Source organism: Hypanus sabinus, chromosome 14 (genome assembly GCF_030144855.1).
Source record: "Hypanus sabinus isolate sHypSab1 chromosome 14, sHypSab1.hap1, whole genome shotgun sequence".
NCBI classification, from domain to species: Eukaryota; Metazoa; Chordata; class Chondrichthyes; order Myliobatiformes; family Dasyatidae; genus Hypanus; species Hypanus sabinus.
Genome location: NC_082719.1, coordinates 75,675,114 through 75,699,430, shown reverse-complemented (window position 1 = coordinate 75,699,430; position 24,317 = coordinate 75,675,114). Strand labels below are relative to the sequence as shown.

Genomic DNA, 24,317 nt, shown 5'->3' with positions numbered 1-24,317 from the left:
CCTTATACACCACTTGCTTCTGAACTCTGCTGCATATCTTGCCAGTTTAAATTGGTGCTTCAGTAATTACTAGACGATTACATTGGCATTTGTCAGTCAGTGCCTTTAATTTATCACCCTTGTTCACTAAAATACACAAAATTACTATGAAGTGCTGTTCTCTAACATTGTATTGCCTTTGAAAAGCTCTGACTAATTTTCCATCTTCAACTTGCAGGTCTGTTTTTTTTTGCTTTGTTCCTTTTTTGAATTTTAAGCTGAAGATACTGATCCCTGCTTTCTTCAATGTAAACCATTTTACATTTAAATGACCCACCTTCCCAGAACAATTTTCAATACCCAAAGAAATTAGGATAGCCCTCTAGCTTTTTTTCTTTTATCCAACCAATCATCCATCTACACCATCTTTCTGTACACCTTGGTATATAGCACTAAGCATAATCTTGAGGTAGATTTATTGTCTTGCTTTTAAATCCTTTTCACTGCTCCTTAAAGTCTGCTAGTCCCCTTCATCTCTTTTATCCTCTTGGTGACAGTCAGTACCAGGAATTCTGATATGTTTGTTTCTCTCTTCTCACAATGTTTTTGCAGCTGTTGGGGCCGTCGTCGAACTGTTTGCAACTACAGATGCAGCAGCCTTCTTTTCTAAATAGCAAATCCCCTATCATTTCACTCTTGACCTACTGCCTCTTCACCTGAGGAATCCATAGAAGAAAAATACAATTTATTATTTTGTGTAGTCTTTGGGTTACTGCAGGTCTCTGTCTTTAGCACATAGTGCTCGGGGTGGGGGCCAATGCTTTTTTGCTGATGGTAGAGGGGGGTCGTTGCTGATGCTTTTGCGTGGGATGAGGAGCTGGGGGGGCTTTGGGGTTCTAACATTTAACTGTCATTCATTCTTTGAGGCACTCTTCTGTTTTCATGGATGTTTGTGAAAAAGTAGAATTTCAGGATGTATATTGTATACATTGACATTAAATTGAACCTATTATTATTTTCTGTTTGGGAGGTTCCTCTTGTCTATGTGTTTAGGTTAAATGCCCTCAGGAGTTAGGTGGGGTAATCTCCTGCACTACACGTCTGATTTTTTTTATTATTATCAGGCAATCACCAAATTACTGAATCCTTTATCTGCATCTTCCAAAATGTGGCATCTACATAACTGGGTGTCTTACCAGCAAAGTTAGGAGTAGCCGTTGAAGTCTGATGATACTGTTTTTAACCGTTTTTATTAGTAAAAATATACAAAAATAATATCAATGCAAATATACAGATAATATACGTCATCAATACTAAACATTGTAGTAATACCTTTTCACTTACTGCACTGAATTAATTCCCGAGTTTTGTATTCCAGAGAAAAAACACGCAGTAGAACTGGACTGTATTATGTATTGGGTGTGTTATTTCTATTTTTTAAAACCCCAAAGGTCTGAGTCTTTTCCTGCGAGGAATGATTGCCTGGTAACCAGTTCTAAACCAAGTCAAACAAGCAGCTTGTTTACTATGACTGGTAGTGCATTTGCTATTGCTATTTTACATTATGGGTTAATCAGCATCTGTGAGAAGTTTCTTGATACACAGATTCTGGCTGACCTGTTTTCAAGAATTTGTTTTTTTACATATTTCTCATATCTGCAGTTTTTGATATTAAATTTAAGTAAACAAAAGCTGTTAAACATTTACTGTGAAAGTTGCCAAACTCTCAAGTTTCATACTCTTGGTTGAAGGAGTCTTCAATGAAAATGAATTATGCTACTTCCTACTACCAAGCAGAAAATACTGAAAGTAACCATTAGAAAGAGTTAAGTTTGGATTGATAACATTTCAGGAACATATCTGACTGATATGATAAGTATTCCCAGCATTTTTCTGGGTTTTTTTGTTAAAGATTTTCAGCATCATGTTATTTTGCTATTGTAGTTGGCTGTTTTGCTCTTGGTTACCTTGGCATTTAGCTACCAAGTGAGAGTAAAAACAGATTTGGATAATGTCATCCTCTCTATTTGAGCAGCGACGTAGGCCTTCTGCAAGATCTGCACAACACTTAAGGGGTAGGGTGTGCAAATGCATATTGTAAATGGGTGTACATTCTTAAGATCTGTGATAGTTCATTAATTTCTCTCCTTTGTATTTAGAGTGAATACAAGAAAAGGGGCTTTACAGAGGTAGTGACTCCCAACATTTATAATAGTAAGCTGTGGAAAACTTCAGGGCACTGGCAGCACTACAGTGAGAATATGTTCAGCTTCGAAGTGGAAAAGGAGCTCTTTGCCTTAAAGCCTATGAATTGTCCGGGCCATTGGTATGTGACTAAATTTCTTAAGCTTTAAAACTTTCAGCTTTCCTTTATTTTATTTTGCATGAAGGCGGGGGGGGGGGGGGGGGGTTTAAACTAGAGTTGTAGGGGAATGGGAACCAGAGCACCAGAACAGAGTGGAGTGGTTATAGTGGTTGTTTTTAAGTTTGCATACAGTTAGGAATCAAAAGGTCAAGCATGCTAGGACTAATGTTTTTAGCTACGTCCATTTGAATTCAAGGAGTATTGTCGGAAAAGCGGATAAGCTGAGGGCATGGATCAGCACGTGGAATTATGACATTGCAGCCATTACTGAGACTTGGTTGCAGGAAGGGCAGGACTAGTGGCTTAATATTCTGGGGTTCCATTGTTTTAGATATGATAGACCACCCAACAGTCCACTGGATTTAAAAATAGTAATCCCAACTAGAGATTGCAATACTAGATTTATTAGGAAATAAGATAGGGCAAGCGAAAGAAGTTTTGTGTAGGGGAACATTTTGCATGTGGTGATCATAAGGACATTAGTTTCAAGGTAATTATAAAAAAAGGATAAGTCTGGTCCTTTTGTTGAAATTCTAAATTGGAGAATGGTACCAAAAAAAAAATCCGATAAGTGTAGTTTAGGACAAGTTGCTTTCTGGCAAAGGTGTACTTGGTAAATTGGAGGCTTTCAAAAGTGAAATTTTGAGAACACAGAGCTTGTTTGTTCTTGTCAGAATAAAAGGCAAGGGTAGCATATTTAGGGAACCTTAGTTTTTGAGAGATATTGAGGCCCTAGTTAAGAAAAAGGTGCTTAGCAGCTATAGAAATGAACAAATTAGGTCCTGGAGAAGTATAAGAAATGCAAGATAACACTTGAGAGGAAATCAAGAGAGCTAAAGGAAGACAAGATTGCTGTAGCAGGCAAAGAGAAGGTGAATCTTCTGGCTTCTACAGATAAATAGAGCAAAAAGATAGCAAAGAACAGAATTGGCCCTCTAAACCACTGAGTGAAGCTGAAAGAAATAAAGGACGTCTTAAATAAATTTTTCGTGTCTGTATTTACTCGGGAGATAGACACAGAGTCTACAGATTTGAGGCAATTCAGTAGGAAGCTCATGGACCTGATACGGATTACAGAGGAGGAGGTGCTTGCTGTCTTGAAGCACATTAGGGTGGCTGAATCCCCAGGGCCTGATATGATGTTCCCTAGGACCCTGTGGGAGGCAAGTGCAGAAGTTCAGGGGCCCGAGCAGAGTTATTTAAAGCACCCTTTGCTACAGGTGCGGTGCTGGAGGATTGCAGGAGAGCTAATGGTGTTCCATTGTTTAAGAAAGGCTTTAAGAATAAGTCAAAAATTATAGACGGGTGAGCCTGATGTCAGTTATTTAAAGGCATTGTAAGGGACTGGCTATATAAATATTTGGATAGACAGAGACAGATTAGGGATAGTCAGCATGGCTTTGTGCATGGTAATCATGTCTAACCAATCTTATTGAGATATTTGAGGAAGTTACCTGACAATTTGATGAAGACAGTGCAGTTGTCTACATGGACTTCAGCAAGGCCTTTGACAATGTCCCTCATGGCAGGTTGGTCGAGGAGGTTCAGTTCACTTGGCATTCAAGATGAATGAAGTAGTAAATTGAATTCGACATTGGCTTTGAGGGAAAGCCAGAGAGTGGTTGCCTGTTTGACTGGAGGCCTGTAGCTAGTAGTGTGCTGCAATGATCAATGATAGGTCTGTTGTTTGCCATCTATATCAACGATCAGGATGATAATGTAGTAAATTGGATCAGCAGGTTTGTGGGTGACACCTAGCTGGGGTGTAGTGGACAGCAAAGAAGGCTATTAAAGCTTGCAGCAGGATCTGGACCAGCTGGTGAAATGGGCTAAAAAATGGCAGATGGAATTTAGTCAGACAAATGTACAGTGTTGCACTTTGGGAGGACCATCCACAGTAGGTCTTATACGTTCGGGGTAGTACACTGAGGAGTGTGATAGAACAGAGGGATTTCTTGAAAGTGGTGTCACAGATAGGGCTGTAAAGAAAGTGTTTTGGCACATTGGCTTTCATAAATCAATGTATTGAACGCAGGGGTTGGGATATTAAATTGAAATTGTATAAGATATTGTTGAGACCTAATATGGAAAATTGTATTCAGTTTTGGTCACCTATCTGCAGGAAAGATTTAAGTAAGATTCCAAGGGAGCAGAGAAATTTACAAGGATATTACTGGGACTTGAGGATCTGATTTATAGGGGAAGGTTGAATAGGTTAGGACGTTGTTCCCTAGAATGTAGAAGATTAATGGGAGATTTAATTGAGGTATACAAAATTATGAGGGGGTAGCTGCCCCGATTAACTGTTGGCTCAATTAACTGGAGTCCACTATATTTGACTTCAAGTGTGGATTTTTCTGTATCAGTTTTTTTCATGTTGCTTTATTTCACACTTCAGAGATTATACCTGCACCTCTTTTAATTTGTTTTGATCATGTTTTAGCCTTATGTTTGACCATCGGCCACGGTCTTGGCGGGAGCTGCCAATGCGATATGCGGATTTTGGGGTTCTTCATCGCAATGAGCTTTCGGGAGCACTGACTGGCTTGACTCGGGTGCGTAGGTTTCAGCAGGATGATGCCCATATTTTCTGCACTATGGAACAGGTATGTTATGCTTTACAGCCAAAGCTATGATGGAATAAACTTAAATTGTTTGATGACCCCAAGCTTGGATTTTAAGAACCATGAAATTGTAGGAGAGTGTGGAAAGAGTGACCTTGAATATATTAGATGATCTATTTGCATAGAACTAAAGAGCATTTAATTGTTGAAAGTTGTCCACTACACGGTTATGTTAGATCTTGGCTCAACAGTAAAATATGAAAAACAGTATTTGTAATATGGTAAATTTAGTTCCTTAAAAGAAAGTAATATTGACAACTGAAAGGTTTAGCTATTACATGCAAGTTACATATTACATGCAAACCGTTCCTTTCCGAGACCGCATTTTGACAGGTTGGATTATTTGACTGTACTCCTACCATATGCATACAGACAGAGCCCAAGGAATGATTACAGGAATGATTGCCTTGAGTCAGTGGACTGGGCCGTGTTTAAAAAAAACTCATCTGAGGATCTGAATGACTGTTCCAGGGTTGTTACAGACTTTATTAAAACAGCTGTGGATGAGTGTATCCCCACAAAATTGTTTGTGTTTTCCCTAATTAGAAACCCTGAACAATGAAATCCAGAACCTGTTGAGAGCCTGATCAGAGGCATTTGATCTGGAGTTCAAGAATGCTCAAGAGGCGCACGTATGATCTTCAGAAAGCCATCTCACAGGAGTAGAGATTCCGGACTAGACGGGAATCAATGAAGGATGTTCGACAGCTGTGGAAAGTTTCAATGCCATAATCTCCTACAAAATTAAGTCCTGTGACATGGGGTACAACAAAGCTTCATTTTTAGATGAGCTCGGTGCCTTCTGTGCTCACCTTGATCATCAGAACAAGGGACATTCCCATGTCTCCCAATGATCTTTGGTCTCAGTATCTGAAGGGGATGTGGGGACTGCCTTCAACCTAGTGAATCCAAGGAAAGCATCCGGTCCAGACAGATTACCTGGCTGAGTACTGAAGACCTGTGCAGACCAACCGATGGCATATTCACAGATATCTTCAACCTCTCACTTCGACAGTATGTGGTACCCACCTGCTTCAAGCAGGCTTCGATTGTACCTGTGCCCAGGAAGAGCGTGACAACCTGACTGTTGTTCAGTGGCACTTGTATCCACAGTGATGAAGTATTTTGGAAGCCCAGTGTTGAAGCATATCAGCTCCTGTCTGAGTGGTGACTTGGATCTGCTCCATTCCACCTACTAAAGCAACAGGTCTACAGAAGCTGCTATCTTGTTGACTCCACACAACCCTGAAACATTTGGTCAGCAAAGATGCATACATCAGGATGCTCTTTATCGATTATACCTCAGCATTTAACATCATCATCTCTTCAAAACTAATCTGTAAACTCCAAGACTTGCGCTTCAACTCGTCGCGCAGTTGGATCCTGGATTTCCTCATTTGTGGACCCCAGTCAGTTCGGATTAGCAAAAGCATCAGCACAGGAGCACTGCAGTGATGTGTACTTATCTCCCTTCTCTACTTGCTTTACACCTGTGACTGTGTGGCTAAGTACAGCTCCAACACATATAAGTTTGCTGATGACACCACTGTTGAGGGCTGTATCATAGGGGCTGATGAATCAGTATACAGGAGGGAGATTGAAAACATGGCTGAGTAGTGTAATAACAACAGCTTCTCACTCAGTATCAATTAGACCAAGGAACTGGTTGTAGACTTCAGGAGAGGGAAACCAGTGGTCCATGACTAGTAATGGACCACTGTAACCACTAGTATGATGACCACTAGTAATCATCAGAGGATCAGCGGTGGAGAGGGTCAGTAACTTTAAGTTCTTGGCTGTCACTATCTCAGAGGACCTGTCCTGGATTCCTTATATAAATATTATTGTGAAGAAAGCACGACAGTGCCTCTACTTCCTCAGGAGTCTGTGGAGATTAGGCATGTCATTGAAAACCTTGGCAAGCTTCTACAGATGTGCAGGGGAAAGTGTGCTGACTGGCAGCATTATGGCCTGGTATGGGAACATCAATGCCTTTGAGTGGAAAATCCTACAAAAGGTAGTGGATTTGGCCCAGTATGTCGTGGGTTAAACCCTCCCAAACATTGAGCATGTCTGCATGAAACGTTGCCATAGAAAGGATCCTCACCACCCAGGCCATGCTCTTTTCATGCTGCTGTGATTGGGTAGAAGGTACAGATGCCTCTGGACTTGTACCAGCAGGTTCAAGAACATTTACTACCCCTCAACCACCAGGCTCTTGAACAAAAAGGGATAGCTACACTCATTTAAGTACTCTTGTCCAGTAATTTCATGCTCGTTTTTTGCTATTAATTTGTATGTGTGTTTGCATAGGTTGATCACATTTCACAGTTCCTGATGTTTACATTTTGCAGTTACTATTATAGGGGTTTGCTAAGTATGCCAGCAGAAAAAGCATGTCAGGGTTTTATGTGGTGACATGTATGTACTCTGATAATAAACTGTACTTTGAATTTTGAAATGATGAACTAGTGCTTGTTTCACTTTTGCCATTGACAACATGCAAGGAGCTCCTTGAATTGGAAGGTAAATGATCGAAACTGAAGATGAATATATGTACTTGTATATAGATATGAGTTTTTACATGGTATTGCAAAATTGTTTTTGATGTGCCAGTTCAAATTGCAGATGAGGAGGTGCCCTGTACGTTAGAAGTTTTCAAAGTCTCCATAACTTGGAATTGTTAAATTTGTTTCTGTAAGAGTAAATTACGTATTTACTGATGTTGTTTTATACAAAACGGAAACATGACTGATCCTAAAGTACATAACCTTTATTCATCATGTCATTGTTTCAATGCCAACCTATGCTAATGATATTTATGTCGATTGTAATATTCTTGTTTCTGTCAGATTGAGTCAGAGATTAAGGGATGCCTGGACTTTCTGCATGCTGTCTATGATGTTTTTGGATTTACTTTCAAACTTGAGCTTTCCACTCGCCCAGAGAAATTTCTTGGTGATATTGAAGTGTGGAACACTGCTGAGAAGGTATGTGATCTTGCATGTAATCAATGACACTGATATGTTCAATGTTGTTTCCTTGTACATATTTTAATCTGACCAGTGATGGCATAACCTTTTTCCAACAGCAACTAGAAAACAGCCTCAATGCTTTTGGTGAGAAATGGTCTTTGAACCCTGGTGATGGTGCTTTCTATGGGCCAAAGGTAATTTAGAACAGAACATCGCATCAGAAGTATTCAATATATGTACTGAAAGTTTTCTAATTTATTTAAAAATATTCTTGCAGATTGACATAAAAATCAAAGATGCTATTGGTAGATATCATCAATGTGCTACAATTCAATTGGATTTTCAGTTGCCAATCAGATTTAACTTGACTTATGTGAGGTAAGCTTCGATACATCGTTTATGAACAGTCTATTTGCATGGTATATGTTAGATTGTTTGTTCTCTACCCATAAAGGCTTAACATTTGCTGAGGTAGTATCTAAATTTTATTACTGATGTTACGAACCCCGTAACTGGGTATCTTACCAGCAAAGATAGGAGTATCTGTTGAAGTCTGATGATACTATTTTTAACAGTATTTATTAGTAAAAATACACAAAAATAATATCAATGCAAATATGCAGATAATATACTAAACCTAAAAGTGCGGGTATAATAATAATCAATAAGAAATAAGCTCTATCGTTGTCTAGGGGATAATGAATTGTCTGATGGAAATATAAAGTTCAGTTCAGTTCATGCAGGCTGTGGTAGTTGCTGATCACTGTGTTGCAATTTTTGGAGAGATAGAAACAGCTATTGACTTGCCGACTTTCCTTTTACGATCTTGATCCATCTCCGTCCTTTAGCTAGACCGTTCCGTGGAGGACTCGTCACCCAGGCAAGGGTGGACACACACACAAGCCCCTACCGGTCTCATAGCGTCTCTCCTGGTGCATCTGAGGGGTGTTTCCCCAGACCCTACTTTTATCCCCACTCACGGGGTCTCAGGTGTCAATCAGGTTGGGACGATGCAATCCCTCAACCAGACCACTCTGGTTTTTCCCTGAGGGGTTTCAATGAATAGAACAGTACTCAATACACAATTCCTTCTCCAAGAGACAATAGCAATAATCAGTGGTTCCGTTCCGCTTTTGTTAGGAGGAGACATTCCACCTTTGTGTATCCCTGCGTTGTCTCTCTCTCATTACTGACATGCTGTTTATCTCTCTCATTTCCTGGGTATCAGACCCGAAATAATAGTGATTTTTGGGATTCTCAAAAGGTGGGGGAGGGGGGGGGCGACTTTGCATCCTTCTGCCCATCAGAGTTGCTCCTCATTCGTAACACTGACAAAAATCTTATGCAATGGAAGGATAATTTCTCTGATTTCGGTGCCTGGAAATCAGAATTAATTACTTCACTAACTAATCCTGAAAGAAGGGTCTGCTTTTTCATGTTTCTGACCACAGTTGATGAAATATATTGTTACAAAAACAATATGAATAAAAATGAGCAAAATTGTTATAGTCAGAGAGATTTAGTTTAAAATAGTTTTTCCAGAGGATAAAAATTTGCAACTTTTATAAAGTAAATATTTGCAAGTATGTTCATAAAAGCAGTTGATGTAATCATCAGCCAAATCCTTTGTTATCTTCGCTTGCTGTCTTCTGCATTTCCACTGTTCTTAACCAATTGAGTGCAGTACAAATGAATTTAACATTTCAGCACTTTTCTCATTTTAAGTGTTTACTGAATTGTGTTTTTTTAGAATCTCCACTCGCCCAGCACTATGGCTTCTGCCAAAATATACCTTTTCATACTTCATAACAGTATTTGTTCGGTTCAAAGTGCTGTACATCTTTAAGCATCGTGACAGGATTTAGCAACCTGTATGAGAACCTCCTGAAACATACTCCCAATAGATTGCTAGTTGGATGAAAATAATTAATACCTTGCGTTAAGTTTCAAACCTTATGGGTTAATTTTTTGTCTTTGTGGTCTGTAAAGCATAATATTTTAGAAATGACTAAGTATTGACATAGTGTCACTTAACTTCACAGTTCTGATGGTGGTGAGCAGAATAGGCCAGTTATCATTCACCGTGCCATCCTGGGTTCCGTGGAACGAATGATTGCTATTTTGACTGAAAACTATGGGGGCAAATGGTAATATTCATTTCTAGTTTCATTACATTCTGATTCTATCAAGAGCAGTAGATTTTACATTTCTTAGTATATATTGCTTTCAAAAATGTTTGTATGCATATAATTTTTAATATCAATTGTGTCTGAAATTGATGCATGCACTTCATATTTTAGTTACATATATGTAATACTTTTGTCATCCAATTTCTGTCTCTGCGATCGATCCACTTACCCTTAATTATTGTGAAAGGAAGTGTTTTTCAGTTTTGAATTTAAGGTGGTTGGCAGTATGAGTAATGCGGAACCTTAGCCCCTTTAAGAACAGCCACCTGATGATAGAATCTTGTCTGCCAATTGGATTAAAAATCAGATGTGTCGCAGCTGGCATGCAGTCGAGAGAGAGAGACAGTAGAATTTGAGAGGATCCTAGTACTGTGGATCTTAAATGGAAGATTAGATTAGTGTTGCAGGAATTTCTGCACTATTATTGACAAGATGATAGCATTTTCAGTTATCTTTGACCTTGGGTTGTCTGGGACTTGCTCAGCTGTGGCCTCTTGTAGGAGGAAATTGGTTAACTATTCTGCACCAAGCCAAAATGGTTACAAGAACAAATTTTGCAATCCAAATATGTTAATAGCAAAATGAGTATCTCTTCCAGTTTTTAAATCCAGAATACCAAATAATCTGGTTGTAATCACTCCTAAAATAATTTTTTTTTAAACAATGCTTTTATAATGAAGAGCTGTAGAGGATTAAGAGAAGCTTCCTCCTAATTTTAAAAAAAGGCATTTTGAATAACAGTCGGAATGAAATGATCCAGTTCTACTGGTTTAGTGTAATACCTTTCCAAAAAAAATGAAAAGCAGAAAATAGATCAAAAAGGTAGCTGCATTTAATCTGAGATCTTGAGATCAGAAAAAAAAAAGCTATTAATATATCTTCTTATTTGGTGTATCAAATGTGACTTGATTGATGGCAATTGTGTCAGAATACTGCAAATTAGAACATAAAAATCGAGATTGAGCCTCCAGTTCTATATTGAAGAAATGCTTTATTGTTGATGTTATATTAAACTGAAACCATGCAGTCAAGAGGATATGAGGTTCCATGTTACTATTTTGGAAAAGTGTAAAGAAGATATTCCAGTTAGTCCACCCAATATTTTATCCATGACTAACAAAATGATTCAGTAATTATTCCATTGGTGATGGTGGGAGTTGGCTACCGCGTTTCCTATGTCACAATGTGACTTCTTATTAATTTTATTTTTTCTTAGCTCAATCTGAGGATTTTTTTTTATTAACTTTTTTTTCTTTGTATTTGCATAGCTTGTTGTCTTTTGCACATTGTTTTTTATGTCCTGCTGGGTGTGGTCTTCCATTGATTCTGTTGTGTTTTTTGGATTTGCTGTGTATGCTGTGAGAATCTGAATTTCTGGGTTGTAGTGACATATGCACTTGGATAATTTACTTTGATTATGCTTCTGAAATATTTTGCTTGCTGTCACGTGCTTTAGTATTTCCTGAGGCATACAAATGTAGCAATTAATGGCTAGAATTATGGAAGTGTATATTTATGAGGCTTTCTGGAAGATGGTGTAATAAAAGTAGAACTTAGCAATGCTAATTCATTTGTAAATTAATGATTACAACACTTGGTTTCCTTGATCTGATAGTTAACTGCTTTTTCATCTAGCCCATTGCTTAGATATTGGACACTGGTAGTTAAGTGCAGAAATGACTGAACAGTGCAGGAAGTTAGTGATTCTGGGAGGATAAGGTTTCCTCCCTGAAAGAGTGACATTACTTACATTCGTGACATTTCCTTTAGTAAATAACACTATTTTCTCACATATACTGTATTCTTTTTAATCTTGCAGGCCATTCTGGCTGTCTCCACGTCAAGTTATGGTTATACCTGTGGGACCTACGTGTGAAGAATATGCACAAAAGGTAAAGTTGAGGAAGATGCTCTTTCATTTGTCCATGTTGTGAGACAGATGTGTATAAACTGTTGAGAGCTAATAGAATGCATCTAATGCAAAAGAACTAGGGTTTTCAAACAGAGTTGCAGTAGGTTAGTTCCATTGTAGTAAAGCAATAGTAGTCTGTAAGATTTATTTATCTATAACTCCTTGTGATTTTCTATTCAGACTACAAGATTGTTTTTGTATTTTGTTGAGTTTAAGGTAAAAGTTAATAGAATCAGTTGATGAGGAAATCTTGTTATACTATGTTATTCTATATATAGATGAGCTTTTGGAGTAACTTTGATATTTTATTTTCACTGACACTGCAGCATAGCAGCAAGCATGATGCTTTTTCAGTTTGGGGCATTGAAGTTCAATTCCGGCACTGTCTGTAAAGAGTTTGTATGTTCTCGTGGTGAATGCATGGGTTTTCTCTGGCTGCTTCTCCAGTACTGGTTAGTAGGTTAATTGGTCATTGTAAATTGTCCTGCAGTTAGCTTAGGGTTTGACAGGTGGGTTGCTGGGTCATGTGGCTCATTGCGCTAGAAGGGCCTGTCCCACCCTTTATCTGTAAATAAAACTGAAGATTTTCCAGTAGGAGTTCTTGATAAAACTATAGTTACCTTTGCCCATGCCTAGCCTAATGAGATAAATTATTTATGATGCCTTCATATTACTTGGATGGGCATTAATCCTGTAGTAATGGAAGCAAATCTATTGGCATTTCTCAAGATTATAAGAACAGTCATAGACAAGTGTGTCCCCAAAATCATTCACATCTTCTCTAATCAGAAGCCCTGGATGAGCCATGAGATCTGCAGTCTGCTGAGGGTTAGACCAGTGGGATTCAGGTCTTGTAATCATGTTAAATATAAGGGGTCCAGGTACAATCTACCTTGCATATGAAGTGGCAATTCTGGACCAAACTTAAATCACTGAAGGATGCTCAACAGCAGTCGTAGTGCTTGAATGCTCTCATCTCTGACCAAGTGACATAGGTGATAACAAAGCTTCACTCCAAGGTGAACTCTGCTATTTATGCTCGCTTTGACCATCAGAACATGGAGGCACCTTTATGAACTACAAACAGCCACTGATGACTCTATGATTTCAGTCTCTGAGGCCAACATGAGTGCATCCTTCGGGAATATGAACCCATGGAAGGCATCTAGCCCAGATGGGGTACCTGTCTGAGTACTAAAGTCCTGTGCCGATCAACAGGCTGGAGTGTCCACTGCTATCATTAACCTTTCCATAAGACATAGGAGCAGAATTGGGCCATCTGGCTCTTTGAGTCTGCTCTGCTGTTCAAATATAGCCAGTTTACTTTGGCTATCTTGTATCACTGTAATTTCCCTTGCTCCACTGAAATACTGTTACATCAGACTTGCTTCCTCCCTCTCAAATTTCAAGTTGAAAAATCATATTGGGATCACTGGTTCTGAAGGGTTCTTTTACTTCGCGTCCGGTTTATTACATAATACCCTCTCCATTATGGCTGATCCCCTAGTAGGCTCAATGACAAACTGCTCTAAAAAGCTATCTCTTGGGCATTCAACAAACTCACTCTTTTGAGATCCATTACCAACCTGATTTTCCCAATCGACCTGCATTTTAAAATCTTCCATGACTACCACAACATTGTCCTTTTGACTCACCTTTTCTATTTCCTGTTGTAACCTGTGACCTATCTCCCAGCCATTGTTGGGAGGCCTGTGTATAACTGCCATCAATGTCCTTTTACCCTTGCAGTTTCTTAACTCAACCCACAATGATTCAACATCTTCCGATCCTATGTCATGTCTTTCTACTGACTTGATGCCATTCTTTAACCAGTAGAGCCACATCACCCCCTCTGCCTCCCTTCCTATCCTTCCGATTTAATGTGTAACCTTGGATATTCAGCTCCTAACTAAAGCCAATATTCAGTGATGGTCACAACATGTAATCTGTAATAGTGCCACAAGATCATCTTCCCTATTTTTTTGTACTACGTGCATTTAAATACAACACCTTGAGTACATATTTGCTATCCTTTCTGATTCTGCATCCCTAATGATTTGATACTCAGCCTGTTGGCTGCAACTAAGTCTCATCACCTGCCTGCCCTTCCTGACAGTCTGACTGCACGCTGTCTTTACTTTTTTACCATCTGTTCTATTCTGGGTCCCTTCACTTCAGTTCCCACCCACTCCCCCCGCCGAATTAGTTTAAACCCTCCCCAACAGCTCTAACAAACCTGCCCGTGAGAATTTTGGTCCCCATTGGGTTCAGGTGCAACCCGTCACTTTTGAACAGGTCATACTTCCCCCAGAAGAGATCTCAATTACCCAAGAACCTGAACCCCTGCCCCCTGCACCAGCTTCTCAGCCTCGCATTTATCTGCCAAATCATCCTGTTTCACTGGCGTGTGGCACAGGCAGCAATTCAGAAATTACTACCCGGGAGGTCCTGATTCTTATAGAGAAGGGAAAGAGCTTTTTAAATACTCTTTTCCAGACCTCATTGCTTTTCCTTCCTTTGTCATTCATACCAATGTGTACCAGGACATCTGGCTGTTCCCCCTTCCTCTCCAGAATGTTGTGGATACGAACTGAGACATCCCTGACCCGGGCACCTGGGAGGCAACATACCATCTGGGTGTCCCGTTCACGTCCACAGAATTTCTTGTCTGTTCTCTTTTGTACTGAGTCCTCAATGATTACTGCTGCCTCTTTCTCTCTCTTTCCCTACTGCACCACGGACCCGTGCTCAGTGTCTGTAACCCGATCGCCATGGCATTCTCCTGGGAGGTCATGCCCCACAAGAGTATCCAGAGTGATATACTTGTTTTTGAGGGGAATGGCCACAGGTGTGCTCTGCTCTAACTGCCTATTTCCATTTCTTCTGACAGTCACCCAGCTACTCACCTCTTGCAACTTTGAGGTGACCCCTTCCCTGTATCTCTGATCAATTATCTCCTCACTCTCCTGTACAAGCTGAAGGTTATCCAACTGCTGCCCCAGATCCCCAACACAGTCTTCAAGGAGCTGCAGCCATATGCACTTCATGCAGATGTAGTCCTCTGGGAGATTGTGGGTCTCCCAGTTCTACAACATCCGGCATGAAGAAACCACCACAGCCATTTAAGTGGTACAGTAAGAGGGGGGGAAAGCAAAAAGGAACCCTTAACAGATGTTTTACGCATAGCTGACACCTCTTCTGAGCTGAAGTGTCTTCTGAGCCAGAACCTGTCGCTTCTGCTCTCGCCACTGGCCTACTCCCAATAATGGCCACTCTACTTATCCCTTCTGTACTTTTATATAGTTTGTAGAGCTCTGCTTCCCTTTGGCATTTGGACGTACTCACCTGCTTCAAGCAGGCTTCAATTGTATCAGTGCCTAAGAAGAACGTGGTAACCTGCCTCAGTGACTGTCATCCAGCACTTCCTTCCGTTTTGAGAGGTTGATGATGAAGCATATCAGCTGCTGACTGAGAAGTGATTTGGATCCAATTTGCCTACTGTCATGACAGTCCTACAGCAGCTGCCATTTCATTCGCTCTTCACTCAGTCCTGGATCATTTGCACAGCAAAAATGCATACATCAGGATGCTCTTCATCAATTATATCTTGGCATTCAATACTATCATCTTCTCCAAGTTAATTGATAAGCTTTAAGTCCTATACTTCAATACGTCCTTGTATAACTGGATCCTCATTTTCCTCGTGTGCAGATCCCAGACAGTTTAGATTGGCAGCAACATTTCCTCCACAATCTCCATCAGCACAAGTTCACCACAAGGCTGTGTGCTTAGCGCCCTGTTCTACTTGCTTTATACTTATGAATGTGGGGCTAAGCACAGCTCCAATGCCATATTCTAGTTTGCTGATGACACCACTTTGATCGAATCAAGAGTGGTGGTGAATCAGGATATAGATAGGAGGAAGATTGAAAATCTTGCTGAGTGGTGCCACACCTTTTACTCAATGTCAGCAAGACAAATGAGATGATTATTGTCATTAGGAGGAAACTGGAGGTCCATGAGCCAAGCTTCATCGGGGGTTCAGCAGTGGAGAGGGTCAGTAACTAAATTCCTTGATGTTGTCATATCAGAGGATTTGTCCTGGGTCCAGCACTATGTACCATTATGAAGAAAGCACAGCAACACCTCTACCTTCTTAGAAGTTTGCATAGATTCAGCATGTCATCAGAAACTTTGACAAACATCTATTGATGTGTGGTGAAGAGTATATTGACTGGTTGCATTACAGCCTAGTATGGAAACACCCAATGCTCCTGGTAAGAAAAGTCTACATGGAGTGCTGTCATAGGAAAGCAGCAAACCTCATGAAAGACCCCCACCATCCAGGTCGTGTTTTCTCCTCGGTGCTGCCATCAGGAAGAAGGTACAAGAGCCTCAGGATCTGTTTCACCAGGTTGAGGAACAGTTATTACCCGTCAACCATCCAGACTCTCGAATCAGAGGAACGAACTTCATTCAACTTCACTTGGCCCATCACTGAACTGGATTAGCTTTCAAGGTCTCTTCATCTCACGTTCTTGATATTTATTGCTTATTTTTATTATTTATTTTTCTTTTTTTTTGTATTGCATAGTTTGTTGTCTTTTTCAGATTGGTTGTTGTCTACCCTGTCGGGTGTGATCTTTCATTGATGCTATTGTGTTTCTTGTATTTAGTGTATTTGCCTGTAATAAAAGGATTCTCAGAATTATGTATGGGTGACATAGATGTACTTTGATAATAAATTTACCGTCATTTCTAGTGTTTAAGCTGACGCCCCCCCCCCCATTTTCAAGGTTTAAAAAGTGACTTTTTCATGTTACCTTTGTTACCTTTGTATAAGGTTTTTGATTTAACCAGAAAAGATCACAAGATCTCGCAAACTTGGTACTCAGCTTTGCTGGATCCAGAACCTGGAAATTCTGTGAACCAGTACCTGCTAAGAAAATAGGCCTACACATTGTAGAGCGTTATAAGCAAATTCTTAATAAATAAATCAGGGAGGGAAGTTTTGGATTAGGTTCCCAATGGAAAAGAATCCTCTGAAATGTAACCCCCGTGAAACCATTTAGCACCCATCGTAAACTCGTTAAAGCGTAACATGGGGTGGCGGGATCAGTACGTGTGTACCCAGTATTGAGTTTGCGTCCACCATATACAAAAGATTAAAACAAATGTGATATGATGCTGGCTTCAAGCTGAAGTTTGTTGATTTTGCTAAAGGAACGAATAATTCTTCAGCTGCTAAGAAGTTTAGTGTAAATGAGAAACAAGTGAGAGAGTGGAGAAAGGCAGAGGACATGCTGAGGGAAATGCCAAAGATGAAATGTGCAAACTGCAGGAAAACATGCCAGTGGCCAGAACTGGAAGAAAAGGTTTTAGAGTGGGTAAATCACCAGTGATCGTCTGGATACATTGTTACCATAGAAATGATTTGAGTACAAGCGTTGAAATGGGCCAAAAAATGCTGTGAGGTCAGCAAAAATTTTAAAGCTACGTGAAGTTGGTGCACCCGATTTTTGAATAGACGTGATCTTGCGTTGAGACAAAAAGCAAAGATTGCTCAGAAGTTGCCAAGCGACCTTGAGAATTAGTTTGTAATCAAGCATCGAAAGGCACATTCTTACCCGCTCTCACTGATTGGTAACATGGATGAGACACCAATGTTCTTTGATTTTGCTGGCAACTGCACTGTCAAATCAGAAGGGGGAGAAAACAATCCTTGTCAAAACAGCTGAACACGAGAAGCAACATTTTACTGTTGTGTTAACGTGTATGGCTAATGGGACTAAACTACCACCGATGGTGATTTTTAAGAGGAAAACATTCCCAAAGGAAGAAAAATTTCCGCAGGGTGTTGTTTACCTTCAAGAACGCAGCTGGATGGACGAAGCGCATTGCTTGAACTGGGTTAAAGAGGTGTGGTGTCAAAGTCCTGAAGGTTTCAGGAAGGAAAAGTCACTACTTGTCTGGGACATGTTCAAAGTGTACTTGTCAGGTGAGACAAAAGCAGCATTGAAAGCTGAAAATACGGACATTGCAGTCATCCCCGGTGGTTTGACGTCCGTGCTTCAGCCACGAGATGTGAGTTTAAACAAACCATTCAAAGAATTCATGCGTCGACAGTGGAACAAACGGATGATGTCTAGAAGTCAGTCATTCACTCCAGCGAGACATATGAGTGCCGCATCTCTAGCTACAGTTTGCGTGTGGGTAGCGCAGTCGGAGGAAATGAAGGCCGAGTGCATTGTGAAGGCCTTCAAGAATGGGACATGATTTTCGGAGAGTCAGATAATGAAAAGTGTGAGAGTTTCAAGCTCTGAACATTTGATGACAACAGTGTTTACAAGTAAATTGAAAAATAGAATATGTTTTGTAGATCTTTTGTGTAAATTTCATAAGCGTTTGTATTTGACTCAAAAACAGCCAATAAATACGAACTGTCTTCCGTGTATTTGTTTTTCCAAAGTTGGCACCGTCTGTATAAGCCGACCCCCTAAGTTTAGGGCCAAATTCTTGGCTTATACACCGGAATTTAAGGTACTTTGAATTTTGAAGATTATACTGTGAAACAAACTTGAGATTTCCTTGCACGATGTGGAAATTAGTGAGCATTTCAATTACTTCCTAAGAAAAACCTAATTAGGGCCAGACTATTTGGCCCATTAGGCTTGTCCTGACATTTAATTTGAACATTGTCTGTCATAAGCTTTTAAGTCATTTCTTCATAGTTCTTAATTCCATGATCTTTCCAAAAATTATTTCTTCAAATACCTCAGAATATGGAATTTATTTTGCGGTAAAATAATTAAAACCCTTTTAGAGTGGTTCAATTTTCAGGTGATCACAAAATCAAGCCATTCAAGGCAGCCTAGTTTCAGAATTTGTGTTCCTCTAACGATTCTTTTTATATAACATCTAGGTTCGGCACCAATTTCACAATGCCGGTTTAATGAGTGACGTTGACCTCGACCAAGGGTGCACGCTGAACAAGAAGATCCGAAATGCACAACTTGCGCAATATAATTTTATTCTTGGTAAGGATGGTGGAAGAGAAAGGGAGCGGGTTTAGTGGCATGAGAGTGAAGAGATATAGAAAGTCCTGTTAACTTTCAGCAGCTTTATATTCTGTTTCAGGAGTTAATTTTTTTTGGAGTTTTATCATGCTAGGTTATAGCTGATCGGCAACTTTAGTTCTTTGTCCTTAATAGCACTGTAGGTAATGACACCACACGACGTAGGGTGCTGCATCAACAGATTTCAGGAGTGGTTGTTTTTAGTCAGAATAACGAATTTTGTGGTGGAAAATGAAGATCTGAGAGGTGGAATATATGTAGGATTATGTTACGGAAAATAGTTATATGTGAAGGATAGTAAGACTGAGGAGGGGAATAATATTCCAGGGTAAAATTGGACTTGGGTCTCTTGAAGAACAATAAGGTGGATAAGCCCCCAGGGCCTCATAAGAGGAGATTGCTTGATGTTCCTTAGGGATCTTTTCATCTTCTCTAATCCAAGATGTTAACAGTGAATTGAACAGTAGCAGTGTTGTTTCTTTTGTTTAAGAAGGGCATTGGAGGGTGTAATCCAGTAAGCTACTGGCCAGTAAACCTTTTGTCATTGGTTTGGGGAAATTACAGCAGAAGATTTTTGTGGATGGGATTTACCTGTATTTAGAAAAGCAGTTACTTACTAAGGATATCATGGCTTTGTGTAGTGGTGATGATGTCTTAGAAGGATTGAATTTTTTTTCAAGGGTGCGAATGAAGATGCAGCACTGCATACTGCAGCTAATGATGGACTTCATTAAAGCATTTGATAGACTACCTGGTAGATTGATGCATAAGATTGAGGAACATTTATATCCATGGAGTTTCTGGTAGATTGGATTCAAAGTTGTCTTGGCCATAAATGCCGGAGTGTAGTGGTAGAAGGGTGGTATTTTGATTAGAGATCTGTCACCACCGGTGTTGCTGAGACCTCTGTCAGTGATGTATACAAGTGATTTGGGCAAAATTTTAACTGGACTGAATAGTGAATTTAAAGGCAACCTAAGAATTAGTAGTGTTAAGGATAGTGAGGAAAGTTGTGGAGTAGACTCGTTGGGCTAAATGGCCTAATTCTGCTCCTTGGTCTTATGGTCTTGCTAAAGGATACAACAGAATAGGGACAGTTGAACAAAAAATGCAAAAAGCATTTGATCTGGACAAATGAGAGGTGTTGCACTTTGGAAGGTCCAAATGCAAGAGGAACATACACAGTAAATAGCAGAGGAGTTGATGTATGTTGATGCATGTCCACAGTTTCCTGAATGTGGCAACCCAGTGAGTGTAGCAAGGCGTACACAATTGTTAAAAGTCATTCTGCTGTTGCGTAAAACTTTGGTTTGTCTACATTTGGAGACTTTTATAGTTATGATTGCATTGTGAGGCATGGTGTGATATATATAGTATGGTGCAGATGGGTTTAGTTTAGTTTGACATGGTTGGCACAGACATTGTGGGCCAAAGGCCCTGTTCCTATACAGTAGTGCTCTTTGTTATTTTGAAGGATAGATGTTTTATCTTAATAAGCTAATAATTTGGATGCCTGCACTAGTACTTCAGAAATTCATTTAATTGTTTCAGTTACTATTAAATCAGAAATTAGTTTTAGACCAGTCATTATCCTGAGTGCCATATCAAGCTGTTGTCTATTTAAACCAGAAAGCATCTGCGCTGTGTGGATCAGTTATTACATTTTTACTGAAGTACAAGAGTTAATGTTTAACATCATTAGAGGATTGTAGAGAGAGTGCATTAAATTGTTTTTCACAATTAATTTTCAACCTTCAATCCATGTTTAATGACCACTATACAAAAGAAAACACAGTTTTAGCTTAACGTTAATGTTTTAATCCAAGATTAATGTTTTAATAATTGAAGATTATCACAAATTTGTATTACTTTTCATTTTCAGTGGTTGGTGAAAAAGAGAAGGGCAGTGAAATGGTCAATGTACGTACTCGAGACAACAAGGTTCATGGGGAGCGCACAATATCTGAAACCATTGAGAGGCTTTTGCAGCACAAACGGTCCAGAACCAAACATGCTGAAGAGGAGTTCTGAAGATTTTCCCCTTCATTCAGCTGTGTGGATCCAAACGGTTTTTATTGGGGAGATCAGAAAAACAAATTCAGCTTTTAAAATTCAATTAAGAAGTAATCAGCACCAATCAGTGTCCAATAATGTGGGTTAAATGTTAAATGCTAAATGCTTCCAATTTCAATTTGTGTATATGGACAGCAGCTTGCATAAATATTTTGAAAATAACATCTTTAATCATATGTGACCTTTTCTTCTCTTCCTAAAGTTCATGTTATGAAATTTCTTGTGATTCAGGACTAAGTGTAGACAAAAATGTCCAGTAAAATGAATTTGTGCCTGGATCAATTTTATATTTCTGATACGATGAGAATATTGTGAGAAGCTTTGCTCCTTCCATGGATGCTGTCAGAACCAGAACTGAATTTGTTAGAGCATCTTCTATTATTTTGAATTTCCAGCGTCTGTAGTTTGTGTCAGATGTTAACAGGCAACACACACACACAAAATACTGGAGGCAGTCGGGCAGCATCTATGGTGATGCATGAATAGCTGACATTTTTGGTAACCCTAATAAACGCCCACAGCTTTAGAGGAAGCTAGGTGTGTTTCAGCTGAAGGTAGTTGAGATGTTAAAAGGTCATGGGACCAGTGGACCCCTCTTTGACTTCCTAATTTCCATTATAAACATTGTTTATTCTCTTGATGGACTCCGTCTGTCCTCAGTTCTCTATATGTTTTCTATTTTTTTTGCAAACTTTATCTCTTGACATAGTTTCCTTATTCATAACCTTTGGCTTTTATCTTCCTGAAAATACAGTTGACTTGCCTGCAGATAGATGCTGTTTTGTCAGGTAATACACAGTACTGTGAAAAAGTCTTGGGTATATGTTTTAAAAAAAATTCTGTAAAGCAAAGCTGCTTTCAAAAATAATGAAATGTTTCTAAATATCAGAAAATTTATGATAAAGAGCAATAAACAGTTTAAAAAAAAAATCAGTATTTGGTGTAATCATCCTTTGTCTTTTAAAACTGCATCAATTCTCTTAGATACACCGTAGTGTAGCTTTATAAGAAAATTGGCTAGCGGGTTGTTACAAGCATCTTAGCACTCCTGTAGACTTTGGCTGTCTGCCTTGCTTCGGTCTCTCCGGGTAATCCCAGGCAGCCTCGACAATGGTGAAATCAGGGTTCCGTAAAGGCCATACCATCTTAAAACCCAAGACTTTTGCACAGTACTGTGCATCATTTAAAAATAGAAGTATACTTAAGACTTGCGATAGATGGGTTTAGACCGGGGTGGGCAAACTTTTTGACTTGTGGGCCACAAAGGGTTCTAAAATTTGACAGGGGGGCCGGACCAGGAGCAGATGGACGGAGTGTTTTGGTAATACACCTCATAAGAGAAAATAAAATATCATGGGATATGTAGAAAACATGTGCTTTAATTTCAATTGAAAATGAACAAATGCATTACAACAAAATATCTGTCTTTGAAGTCCCATGGTATTTAGCTATTTATTGAAATAACTTTTAAAACACTGAAAATTAAATGAATAAAATACAGCTTTTTTTAATAGTAACAATCATTATTTTAAAGCACTGAAAATTCTGTTATCCTTCAAGATATTATCATCATCACTCTCCTCCTGACTGTCTGTATTTCAAAAACGGTAGGAGATACAGGTCTACTTCTCCTGCTCCTTCTTATTCAATTGTCCCCTGTGCCAAAACTCAACAACGACCAGCACAAGGAGAGAACAGTGACAGCGCGCCAGTATGCGGAGCGCGTTATTTGATCTGAAGCACATTTTTTATTTTGAGAACGTACGTGCACCTGCGCACTACTCATGTCCATCACTTAACAGAAATGACATGTAACATGTAAGGCTTATTGAAAAAAATATTTTCAAATGCATTTTTTACATAACACAACGAAGAAACTTATTTTTAATTTCAGTGGGAACAGTGTTGTTGGTCTCCCTTTTTAGCCAGAGCATCAAAGTCTGGATTTAGTTTTGTTGTGGCGATTCTCAGGATGGATCTGAGGTGTTGGTCAGTTAACTTGGATCTGTGGCTGGCTTTGTTGATGTTCATGACGCTGAACGCCTGTTCACACAAATAGGTCGAGCCGAACAAAGAGTAAAGCGCAAATGTGGAGTAATACGCTGCACCTCAACAAAGGTCAATGTGTAGCGGTGTGCTACATGCAGCGCTAAAATTACGACACGGAGTCAGTAACTGCAGTCGAAGAAAAAAACTTTATTCGAAATCCCCAGCCTCACTTTTAAGCCTCCCTCAACCTACCCCCCTGCGCAGAGGCTCCAAAGCTCTGTGCTCGCAAATCCCCGCAGGCCATCTCCCTTAGCCAGAACGCTGGCTAATTGTGAGCCGGTTCGGATGTGCCAGGAAATGGGTCGCCACAAATGTATATAGAGTGTGTCATCTATTTGGAAAACGCCAGAATTGCGGGGAAAAAACGTTAACAATGTTTATTAATATAATTTCATCAAGTTCTGCGGGCCGGATTAAAAAGCTTAACGGGCCGCATATGGCCCGCGAGCCGTAGTTTGCCCATGCCTGGTTTAGACTATAATTCGGAATGTAGAGATTGGTTGGAAAATGGAGAGTTATAGACAATAGGTGCAGAAGTAGACCATTCGGCCCCTCGAGTCTGCACCGCCATTCTGAGATCATGGCTGATCATTCACTATCAATACCCAGTCCCTGCCTTGTCCCCATATCCCTTGATTCCCCTATCCATCAGATAACTATCTAGCTCCTTCTTGAAAGCATCCAGAGAATTGGCCTCCACCGGCTTCCGAGGCAGTGCAATCCACACCTCCACAACTCTCTGGGAGAAGAAGTTCTTCCTCAACTCTGTTTTAAATAACTGATCTCTTATTCTCAATCCATGCCCTCTGGTACTGGACTCTCCCAACATCTGGAACATATTTCCTGCCTCAATCCTATCAAATCCTTTAATTATCTTAAACGTTTCAATCAGATCCCCTCTCAATCTCCTCAATTCCAGTGTGTACAAGCCCAATCTCTCCAATCTCTGCGTAAGACAGCCCTGCCATCCCAGGAATCAACCTAGTGAATCTACGCTGCACTTCCTCAATTGCCAGAATGTCCTTCCTTAAACCTGGAGACCAAAACTGTACACAATATTCCAGGTGTGGTCTCA

At 39.7% G+C, this 24,317-nt stretch overlaps 1 protein-coding gene across 1 annotated transcript in view; it reads left to right on the top strand.

Moving 5' to 3' along the window:
* The window catches only part of tars1 (threonyl-tRNA synthetase 1), a 34,221-nt gene extending 12,750 nt beyond the window's left edge, over window positions 1–21,471 (top strand). The window contains exons 11-19 of the mRNA XM_059989445.1: window positions 2,139–2,305; window positions 4,788–4,950; window positions 7,821–7,958; window positions 8,060–8,137; window positions 8,221–8,321; window positions 9,986–10,090; window positions 11,952–12,024; window positions 18,967–19,081; window positions 21,003–21,471. Of these exons, the coding sequence (XP_059845428.1) occupies window positions 2,139–2,305; window positions 4,788–4,950; window positions 7,821–7,958; window positions 8,060–8,137; window positions 8,221–8,321; window positions 9,986–10,090; window positions 11,952–12,024; window positions 18,967–19,081; window positions 21,003–21,151 (1,089 nt within the window). The 3' untranslated portion in view covers window positions 21,152–21,471. The remainder of the gene's footprint in view (window positions 1–2,138; window positions 2,306–4,787; window positions 4,951–7,820; window positions 7,959–8,059; window positions 8,138–8,220; window positions 8,322–9,985; window positions 10,091–11,951; window positions 12,025–18,966; window positions 19,082–21,002) is intronic.
* The last annotated feature ends 2,846 nt before the right edge of the window (window positions 21,472–24,317 follow it).